Raw genomic sequence first — 11,511 nt, 5'->3', positions numbered from 1 at the left:
AGTAGAGTTAGGTGAGAAAGCAGTGAAGATACAATGTAAAGGAAAAGGTGATTTTGATAGCTGTCAGATATCAATATGATGGGGAAAAAAAGTATAAATTAACATTTTTAATGTGGAATGGACAACTCAGAAGCAAATAAGCCTATCAAAGAAAGAAGATGCAGTTGTACTTTCATCTTTCGATCAGTGCATTGATACTTTGATTTTATTCCCATAAATTTTCTACAAGTATTTTCCCACTTTCATAGGGAAAGCAAGGTGCAAGGAAGTTAACTGAATAGTCTGTGGCCAAAAATGTTTTTGGACTACCTGGTATCAAAACTCAACTTCTCTTAAACCTGTTGACAATTTTATTCTTCACAAATAAAACACCCTGGAAGAGAAAGGCTTTCCTCAAAGAAACTACGATCATAAACCAGTTCCAGGTGTTCTCAGAGATTCATCCTTTGTCCCTCTGAGATAAGGACTCCATAGTTCCTTCCTACTTTTATCTCTGGAGGTATTTAAAAGACATGTAGACACAGTGCTTAGGGACATGGTTTAGTGGTGGACTTGGCAGTGTTAGGTTTACAGTCGGACTCGATGATCTTAAGGGTCTTTTCCAACCCAAATGATTCAAAATATTTAGTGGCAGAAAGTCATCACCACATGCAAAACCATGGTTGGTATGTTCTGAGGCAGGGGACTGCACAGCAGGTAGTCCACATCTAATTTGGACTCCAGTGCCCTTGATTGGTGGTATTGAGCATGTCATCCCACCTCTGCACCTTACTTCCCCGTGAGCGAAACGGAGACAGTAATTCATTAAGAATGAGTCTCAGACAAGAACTGTTTCCTCTGTTTGCTTTATGCATGGCAATGATTTTGAAACTGGAGGAACAGCAAGCATTCTTCAAGATACTTGACATCAAACCACAAACTTCCAATCTACCTTCTGAAGAAATTACTATCTGGAATTTTCAGTTTCCCAGATTGTTTGTCAAGCATATTTCCAGACTTCTGAAGTTGTCAAAGGATGCAGATAAACAGTCTTATTCTCCTTTAACACTGATATTCTCGCAGGAAGCAGAAGACTATTGGCAAGTCCTATTATTTGGAAGGCAGGTGAGGAGATGAGGTGGCTGCAAAGGTGACCAGAAACACTAACCGGGGGCTAGTGCTGTACTGGCAAAACTACTGAATTTATCTTCAATGAATTCCCTTTAGCTTTCTTAGGAGAAAACCTCTTTCTTACACAATTTGTTGGCTCAGAAGTGCTCTCATGCAAGAGACAGCGTGGCCCAGGTTGCCTTCTGGACCTGTTATTCAAAACCCTTTATTACTAGCAACAGAATGAAGCTCCTAATATTTATTTTCCTGGAAAAGAAACTACTGATTAGCCCTATCTATGCAGCTGTTTTGCGATGATAGTTACAGTCACTTCTTTCACACTTCAGCAGTCTGGTAAACTTGACAATCGATCCGTTTAAAGTGCGAACAGCCACCATCCTATGACATATATGGATCTGTAGGAAGCATAGCTCAAGGCCTTTCTAATTTTAGCTTGTTTCAGTATACTAGAAGTTTCTAGCATCAATCATCCAAGGAAAATACTTTACATGCCAAAGTGTCACAAAAAGCTGTGCACTGTTTTGTGTTTAACCCAGGTGCACTGGAATGACTTTGTTTCAGTTTCCTGAAACACGTGAAATGCCGTGTACCGGGTGCGCCCTGCTAACCGGCTGCAGTTGCTTTCTCTCAGTAAAATATAAATGATATAAAAATGCAGACAGTATGTTTTCAAATGTATCTAAGTCAGTAGTTCACATATTTGTGCTACTGATTTTCATTTAGCTGTAGTTAGAAAAGACTACATTCTTTGCCTAGTTGCACTAAATTACTGCAGCAAGTATTAAGCTTACATAAGGAGAATTAGCATTATGGTTAAAATCACTGCGGAGCAGTCAGCTTGCGGTTTATCCTCTGCATACTCACAGCCTCCTTTTCGTCTGGCAGAAAAGATGACCGGCCCCTGCTAAAGAGCACTATCCCAAGGAGAGCGCAAAGGAGCTGTGTTCCGAGTCCCACCATCCGCTACCCCGTTTGCTTCTTCGCTACACACTGAGCATAACCTCAGCCACCAGCTGAAGACCAGGGGAGTGCGTCACTCCTGTACGGGAGGCTTAGCATTCCTCACATTCCCTGACGGGCTTTCCAGATTATACCCTCTCGAGGAGATGGTTGCCATGTTTCTGCCTTAGCCAGTAATACCTGAATATGCAAGGTGTGGTGGTTTTGTTTCAAGCCCCAAGCCTGTGGCCCTGCCTGATGTACCAAGTATGCTCATCAGCAGGGGGAAAAGTGGAGCCTGTGGTTCATCGGCCATGTGAAGCTCAGGCAGCCCGGGGGCATGTCAAGGCTACCACGAACACGTCGGCTGTTGCACAGCAGCCGCTCACTGCATTGGATTTACTGCATTTTAAGAGCGATGAACAGTTCTGTTTTCATTTTGTCTACCATACTCCCAGAAGTCCAGCCTTTTGCTCAAAACTACTGCAGCTATGACTGGTACCCCAGTTTGGCTGCCAGGGAGATGGGGAACATTTTCCCCAGGAAGAGTAATCGCCTGCAGGAACATAAGAAATGGCCAAATCAGTGGCTCGCCTAACCTGGTACTCAGTTTTTGCAAGTGGAAGTGGGCAATGCTATTTAGGGACAGCAAGTCGGCTGTATTCCATTTCTTCTGCCCCCAGTACCCAGCATCCACGATTCATTGGATTAGGGATATTGGTGAACACATCTCAGGCTGCAGTATCCACTTACGAGCCTCCTGTTCTTGACATTGCCCAGTACCTTCTTGGGCCTGTTGATATTGTCAGTCTCCATAACATCCTGTGACAACAAATTCCACAAGTTCCCAACCCACCATAAAAAAAACCCCCAACTACTCTCTTTTATCTCTTTTAAGCTGAGCTACTAATTTCATTGTGTATACTAACTGTGTGTACTATTTTCATTATAGTATTGCAGGATTTTTTGACTAACAGTTCTGCATTCATCTTATTCACTGCCTTTATGATTTTTGTAAATGCCTTGGCTTCCTCTCCAAATTGAAGTCTTTTCAGTCTCATCATGGAGCAGCTGTTTCCTCCGCCTAATTGTTGTTTTCTCTGCACCTCTTTCTACACCACTAGCTCTACCCTGAGGTGCAGAGACCAGACTGCACAAAGTGCTCAAGACGTCAACTCAGCGAGGCTTTATACGGCAGCAAAATCATGCCATCCTCCTGACGGTGTCCAGCATTTCCCTGGGTCTTGACTGCTGCTGCAGGTTGAGCTGATGATTTTGGTGAGCTGGAAGTGAGGACTCCAAGGTCCTTCCCTAGCTCTGAGCTCAGCATCACCTACAAGCGTAAGAACAGTGCAGAGAGCACTGCTTCCCCGTCCATCAACAGTTGCAACTTTAGATGTATCCTGAACAAAAAAACGTACCCAGTCAGGACATTCAGGAAAGCTCCACGAATTGTTCAAGCACTCACAGTGTAGGAGAACTCAGCTTGAAAAGCCTGCCTCTTCTTGATCTGAGTTAAACATGAACTTGTGGTTCCTTCGGAGACTGTTTTGTCTGTGAAGCTACAGGCTACTTTGGCCATAAGCATTTCTCATCTCCTCCCTTCCTCTATAAGCAGTTTTTATAAATGTCATAAAAACTAATTGGACAAGGGACTGAAATCCAAGCTCCTTCCTCCTCAGTGAACTTCTAACCAACAGTTACAGCATCAACGTGGATTACTTTTCTCTGCCTCCCCAGCCCAGTGAATACAAATGTATCCATGAAGACTGACAAGGCTTCAGTAGAATGCGCTTGGACATCTCTTTCCCTCAACGAGGATTGTGTATCCTCGTGGTTGGGGTCTCATACACAACACCAGAAACACCAGGAACGTAAGGCAAGGTGAAGGACTTTGCATAGCCTAGAACCATAACAATAGCGAAAACTTAACTTTACAGATCTTAGCACAGCTTGCTAGGGTTAAATTAATGCTTTTGCAGACAAAAAACACATATGACAGAAAATGCTTTTATTTAAACTGCCATAGAATGGAAATCTCAATAATTTTCAAAAGCCAGCTGAGGGAGAAGTGACTCACATATCTTGTATACAGGAAGCCTCTTTGCAGTTTTCAGTGCTGAATTCCTTTTTCTCTGAATACATCACTTGTGTGAGTGCAGTTATCTGCTGAGCGGCAGCAATATGTCTGGCAGTACATAAACATGGAGAAAGACATGGTTCCTGCCCTGAGGAACTTACAATCTAAAATGTGACATGGACAATACTATTCCAACATATAACAATCAGCTGAAATATCATCAGGCAGATATAAGAAGACCCATTTTAACATGCAATTGGAATACCAAATATATATATAAAGGCCACAGGTAGGACAGAGTGGTGTCTTTGTTATGTATTTATATGTTCATAAGCCTACAGGCATGAAAGGTAGTGGTGGTTTGCTTGAGAGAGGGATTTTATTTTCTTTGGCGGGGTTGCTCCAGCTTGTGCTTCCTGAAGAAAAATAAGGAAAATTAGATTAGATCTTAGCACTCCCTCCATGATTTTAATTATCTGAACACTGGGCAACATTGGGGTGAATTAATTCACATGCAACAGAGGAACCCAGATTTGGGAGAGGTAGCATGAAAGAAGTGACGGATTTTCTGTCCTCTTGAGGCACTGGGTCTCCACATCAGTGTACAGTTGGTGAAACCTACAGCAACTACCTCAGAGACAGAGTTAACTGGGAATCACGCTACCTGGTTCTAGAAAGAGCATATCACGCTCTGTGCCTGCAACTGGGAGGGAGTCCCACCACCCAAGGGATAATCTGCTGGAAATTCCAACTTTCTTGTTGGAATAATTTGAATCTTGTTGAATCATGTTGAATCATTTTCCCTATTAAATGATTATCTGTTCTTAATTTCTGTGCAGAGGAAAAGAGACAGTAGGAGGAAGAAGAAAACCTGAAAATTAAATTTGAAACCACGTGCTGACAAAACTTGAGCAATGCTGGATGCTCATACATCCTTGCAGGCACAAATTCTGCCTCCCAGATGCTTCCTGTTTTGTGGTTTTAAAGTCCCATTTGGCCTAGTTTCTAAGGCAATCAGAATAATTTTATAGTGTGCTGTATTTCTGGTCAGGATCCTCTCCCTTCCCCAGCGATTTTTTTTAACATTTCAACTGAATTTGAGAGAGGGCTTCATTTGAGACACAAAGCTCCTAAAAATTTCAGTGAAATCAGTAGCTGAGTAAGAGAAGAGAGGGATGAATTCTTATCGAAGATGACGAAAGGGAAGCTACAACAAGTCTAACAGTTAAGTGTACTTTTGGCCCATCAGTTGGGCACTTCATGCGTATATACTGACCATTCAAGCAGGACACACATAGCACGCTGCTCTTTGCATTGCTTATACTTAGGGGACACAGCAGAGAGCTTGGGCGTACTGCAGGAAGATGCTAAGGAATAATCCCAAAGCAGATGTCAGAAGCCTGGCAGGGAGCTGAAGGTTGTAAGAGCGATGGGGAATGGATTGAAGGGCCTGCAGTATTTGGTGGATATTAGGGATCACAGAGGCAGCTGTGGAGGAAAGTCAGATTCATTGGTACCACAGAAATGGGAGAGACTAACAAACTCATTAAGGGCAATGGTTCTGACTAACTGTTACGTGTCAAACGCATAATGCCTTCTTTGGTTTTGGTACATTCTTTCCATTCTTGTCATTGCATATAACAACAATATGTACAAAGCTTTCAAGTTTATGTTGCTTTAAGAACATTTAGAAACTGTGCTGGACATCTTAATAGCTACCTGAAAACCTGTTCAAGAAAAAATGTGTCATAGGGAAGTGTACTAAGACTCTTCTTGCTCCTCCACTTCTTCCTTTTCTTCTCCCTCTTCCTGCTTCTCTTCTTCCTTTTTTTATAGAAAATAAATAGTTGTAGTTATCATGTAGGAATTGAAGGAAAAATAAAAAGTCTTGTAAATGCAATATTATTTGAGCTTAAGAGATAAAACAGAGAAGTAACCTATAGATCTTTTAACATGCCAGAGCTCTAGCTTTGTGGAGTTAGTAGGCAAGTGCAGGGATATAAGAACCCTTTTCTTAGAGAGGTTAGAACATGGTACATTGTTAAGCTACAAATAGATGTTCAAGACCAAAATAAGAATATGAAATACATATAAATATGATAGAAAGTTTAGTATTTTTAATTATATGCTTTCTTGGAGCAGTAAACAAGTCAAGATTCACAGCACAAGAACTAGACTAGAATTTTAGACTATAATCTAAAAATCATTCAGAGTCAGATAATACAGTCTTGTTTCTGTTTCAAAAGTTCTTATTTCTCTCTTTTATATAGGAGAAATGCCACAATTTAAAGGCAATAGCCCTTTGCTTCAGTCAACCAAATGAACAGTTATCTGAAAGTTCGCATTTATGTAACACAGATAACAACCTATGTTTGTTGTCTTTTAAGAGCTAGTAAATGAAGCTTTAAAGTGTAGTCCTACTCTGCAAAACAACTGAAAATTGCATTGTAGGCTTTTCTGCTCCTTCTCTTCCAGCAAACTCTTGCTCAAAGGTACTCCTCCTGTGTGTATAAACAAGCTTTATCTCAAAATGTCATACCTTCACACACTACCTAGACTACAAAAATTATGGGAATTTCTTCCTAGTGTAATCAACCAATCAAAAAATCCATAATCAGTCTTCAGGAGGAACTGCAGGTAGTATATGAGCAGTACAGACCTCAGGTTTTCCTCTCAGACACGTACTGTCTGTACAAGACTCACATCTGCGTCACTGAAGTAAATCCTGTTTAAATGTGTGCTGGGGAATGGACCTGTTGTAATCAAATTCCTGGTTTGAATTGTTGTTTTTCAGGGAAAACCACTGCACTAAGGGATCATCTCTGCAAAACCAGAAACGTAACACGAACATCTGCACAGGTCAGCTGGATTAGAAGTTCTTGTGCCAAGGGAATATTGCCTCTCTCGGCATCTTCCCCCAGGAAAGGTGCCTTTCATTAGCGCTCTTTGAAACAGGGCCAAGTAAGCGCGCAGACGAGCAACATCTTTCAGGTATTAACAACTTCAGTTCAAAATTCAGGTCAGTTACTGTTTACAGAAAAAATGGGTATTTTTCTCACTTGAAGCATTAGTTAGTGGTGCCAGTGTGCACTTATCAGCCTTAACAGCCCTTGCCAGCTCCACTAGTAGCCCCCAGGCTCTGCCCATGAGCTCAGGAGCTCCATTTCAGCTGCCAGGTCCACAATGCACAACTCTGACAGCAGGCACGTATATTTATACAGGTCTATATGCATGTATTGCAGTTCGGAAGTGGGATGATGTGAATGTGTCCTCGTACTAATTGCAGGTTTGTAGTGGAATATGGCCTAAAGTAAACATTAGTTTTACTGGGAACACTGAAGAAATATTCAAGGCATAAACTTGCAATGCTGGGCAAAGCAGAAAAGCGTATAAGGATTTGCACCTGGGTCTTACAAATTCTGGCAAGGAAAACATTTCCTTTATAGGCAGAACAGCCTAAATTGTCAGAATGACTCTTTCACACTTACAACACTGAAAATATAATGGGCATGATGTCAATTAGTGATTGTCAAAGATATAGTTGACTTGGGAGTCCTTGGCAAATTTTATTAAAGAATCTGTGAAAGACAATTTCTCTTCCCTTTACAGTTTTTAATGCTTAAAGGCCTATCTTTGGTCCCAAATAATAAGACTATAATATGACCAATACTTATCTCTAGCAGAATATAATACTCATATATTTAGTTTCATGAATAAGAATTTACTAACTTTTGAGTGAAGCAATGTGACTGAAAAGGAATTAAATGCACACAAACAAAAAATGAAAGCAAAATGTCCAAATATACTATACCCCTGTTGCTGCATGTTCTTCTTTGCTTTCCTACACAAGAGATATGAAATAAAATGTTTAAAAGAGAGATCAAAGAAAAAATATCAGAGGTCATACAGGCAAAACACAGAGGAAACTAAACATCAAATTTAGGAATATATATGGGATTCAGTGGATTTATTTTGAGATAATGTCCTCCAGATTAACTCACAAAGAACATGTAAGCTAAGCTTTTTACTTTGAAAAAGGGTTATAAAATCATTAAATACAGCTCCCTTTTTCTCAGTTACTTCCAATCAAATCTGCTTCATTGATAAGCAAAGCATTAGAGCTGGGGTTTTTGTTTGCTTTTTCAGGTAGGGGGTGGGGTTTTTTGGTAACTAGCTGGTCTGCAAAATGAAAGTTAAATCAGAATTTAAATAGAGTCTTATCTATGTTATATATCATCACTCAGAGTCTGGCTTGCAATTCTGTTAACTGCTGTAGGCTGGAACAGATGCCTTGGCTCAACAGTACTGGGGAATAAGAAATAATATATGCTGGTTTTAGACTGTAGATTGAGCAAAAGTGATGAAGAGAAGTAAAAGAGAAAAAAATAAAAAAAATGTATAGTGAATAGAATTTAGTGTTAGATACCAAGCTAGTTATTGGAGAGGAGAGCTAATCCTACACAAAATCCCAAAGAAAAAGGGCAAATGCAGAAGGCATGAGCAGCTGATATGAGTTTGCATAGAATGAGTTGAGATAAGGAAGTGAGCTGCAGTGCCAGGGTTTCTATATGGCCCGGGGAACTGCTGAGACAAGATATAAACTTGCATTATAATATGATTTTTGAACATGTTTCTAAAATAATTCTGCCCTGAAATAAGCCTAATCTGTACTGCAAACTGATTTAACTGGGACACCACTTAAAAAATATTCTAAGCCCCAAGCTAAAATATGAAGTTAAAATCAGATACTGAAAATAAAGAAAAATTTTTACCGTCACATCTAGTGACCAGCAGAGCCCTTGCTGTTCCACATGCATAGGAGGTCAGAGTCTTTTCCTCAAAAAAATTAAAAACAAAGGGACAGACAAAGCAAGAAAAAGGGACACTATATCCAGACAAAATGGTTCCTCAACCTTCTCCATCAGAGGATGGGGATTAGGAATGAAAAAAAAGATTAGGAAGAAGTCAAGGATAAGCTTGATGAAGTGATTAGGGAAAGAAAGTATGCAATGGGTTGAAGGTGAAAAAAAATTTCATAATCTAAAGAAATCCTAGTGCAGCTGTCCCTTGGTGACCCAGGCTGAAAGCTGTTCCTGTTACTGCTGGATCTGTGTAAGGGACTTTCTGTTTTGACATCCGCTCTGGGCTTCCCTGGATGCTTGTGTGAATGAGGGGCTGCAGCTGCTGAAGCCTAGCCAGTCTAATGTGAGGTGTGTAAAGAACAACCTGTCGCACTGCGCACTTATCCTTGCTGCTTTCAAGAGGCAGCTGATGACTTAAGAGATTTGCTTTCAGAGGGTTGGGGTCTCTCACTGGTTTCCTCAGAGTCATATCAGCCTGAGACAAGAAGCTTGAGCTTCTGAACTCCTGCATCTCCCAGTAAAGGCAGCAGAAGCAGTAGGGGAGGGCTGCAGCCTCCATATGTACCCACATTGACCATCAGCTGCCTTCCTGCTGCTGAGGCATTGGAGGAGCCTTCTGAAATTTGGGACTTCCATGCAGCTCCACAATTCAGACAGTCACAGTTTATTTTGTTATCTGTCTTACGCTCTTTGGCAAAGACTGAGGTATCTTTATGAAGCTGTCTTACCTATCTTCTAGAATTTTTCTGTAGCACTGGCATTCCTCCTGCAAAGTCACTGGAGAAAAGCCAGCTGGGTTACACCCTGCATCAGAGAGTCATTTTTAAGCTGGTTTGAAACTGAGGGCTAAATAAGGCCAAAATGCCAATACTAGATTCCCACCGGTATATTAGTTCAGAAGCAGAACATAAAACTGCGATATTTAAATTATGGCACTTTGATTTGGAGCTTTGTCAAAAGAGTAAGTTGACACTCTGAAAGGGATCTGACTACTGTTCAAAAGATGCAACTCTTGGCTGCAAAACACAGAAGGCTGCTGATAAAAAGGTCATCCTTTCAGAACTCAGTATACAGAGACCAGTTCTTAATAAGCTAGAAGAAAAAAAAGACACGGGTGAGGAGAGCACACGGAAAACATCTGTTCAGTGTGGTCAAGCAGTTAAACAAGATGTGCTGAGCTGCAGAATGAGAGGGAGAGAGAGAAATACTGAAAATATTGTGTTGATACTATATATATCCTTTAGGACCTAACATCCAGTGGAGATACTCCAATGGCAATCTGACAGTCTTTAAATGTATTGAACTTCATAAAACCCCAGCCAGGTAAGGATATGTTATTCTAGCTTTCTTTTATAAAGGTAAAATGAGATACAGAGACAAAAGGTGGAATTCATCTCACTGTAGCTGACCCAAAACTATTCTTCTCATCTAAACTCACTCCCTGTGTGGTGTCTGTAGTGAATGACAATACCAGAATTTCTACAGAATGATTCATGCCATCCCAACAGAAGTGATAACTGGGATGAACCGTGGCAAGGCGGACAGATGCTATGTCACTGAAGTGATTTGTCCTAGGGGACAAGGGAAGTGGGTGGTGGAACAGGGTGGAAAATGTTTTTTGTGTGTCCCTGCCAGGAGCCACTGGTACCTTGCTGCCTGCAGTGGCGAGTACCCTCTCTAAAAATGAGCAAGACAGGAACAGAAATGGTGCTTTTTTTCTTCCCCTAGGAGCTAATATATACCTGGCATCATGAAGATGGGTATTGGTTGGACGATTTCAGGAAGACTTCTCCTCCTCCTTATGTAAGACCATGTAACCAAGAGTGTGCAGGTGAAAGGGGAGGATTTGTAAGACTAACCATATTTTATGCCCTCATCACCACAGAAAGATCTGTTCAAACACACTGTCTTGCCTGGTGCTCTCTCCTCTGCCACTAGCCTTCCTGTAAAACTAAAGGAGAATGTATTTTCTACTTGCAGCTCCAATCCATTCTGTGAGAAATGGAGCAAGGTGTTTGTTGTATAGGAGTGGCATTGCATTAAGTCATTACAAAACCCCTCATACACAGCTGCTTGACACACTTGCAGACCTGTTCCAGCATTCTGTTCTCATTTGAAAAACATTAGAGTAGACTGCCAGCCAGAATGGCAAGTAACATAATCCAGCCAGGGGATGCACAGCAGCTTTATGCAGGGTTTCTCTTAACAGCTGAGGAGAAAGGTATTTGATGGCACTTATGTGCCAGCTGAAATTCAGAGATCTGAGAAGTGCTGTGATATAATTTAAGGAGAAATTTCAGTTCCCACTGAGGACTGTCTCTCCTCATTGCTATTTTGAAATTTTAAAGTCTCAGGACTTCCCAGTGCCTGAGACTTTTATGAGACTGTGTAAAAGGGTGCTTTTCCAACCTAACTATGACTGGTTCGGTCATTGTTAAAAATGGGAAAGGGGAAAGGCTTACAGAGAGGTGCTTCCTCTGCAAAAACATTGCAGCTAGGTGGAAAAAGCCAAAGCACGTT

At 41.1% G+C, this 11,511-nt stretch overlaps 1 protein-coding gene across 1 annotated transcript in view; it reads right to left on the bottom strand.

Annotated features, from left to right (window-relative positions):
* Positions 1–5,890: 5,890 nt before the first annotated feature.
* The window catches only part of LOC309416794 (adapter SH3BGRL-like), a gene marked incomplete at both ends in the record, with an annotated part of 32,870 nt that continues 27,249 nt past the window's right edge, over positions 5,891–11,511 (bottom strand). The window contains 2 exons of the mRNA XM_082014159.1: positions 5,891–5,953; positions 7,941–7,970. Of these exons, the coding sequence (XP_081870285.1) occupies positions 5,891–5,953; positions 7,941–7,970 (93 nt within the window). The remainder of the gene's footprint in view (positions 5,954–7,940; positions 7,971–11,511) is intronic.

The sequence above is a fragment of the Phaethon aethereus genome (genome assembly GCF_964289735.1).
Source record: "Phaethon aethereus genome assembly, chromosome: 1".
NCBI classification, from domain to species: domain Eukaryota; kingdom Metazoa; phylum Chordata; class Aves; order Phaethontiformes; family Phaethontidae; genus Phaethon; species Phaethon aethereus.
Note: the sequence above shows the minus strand (reverse complement) of the source record. Positions and strands in the feature narration are given on the sequence as shown.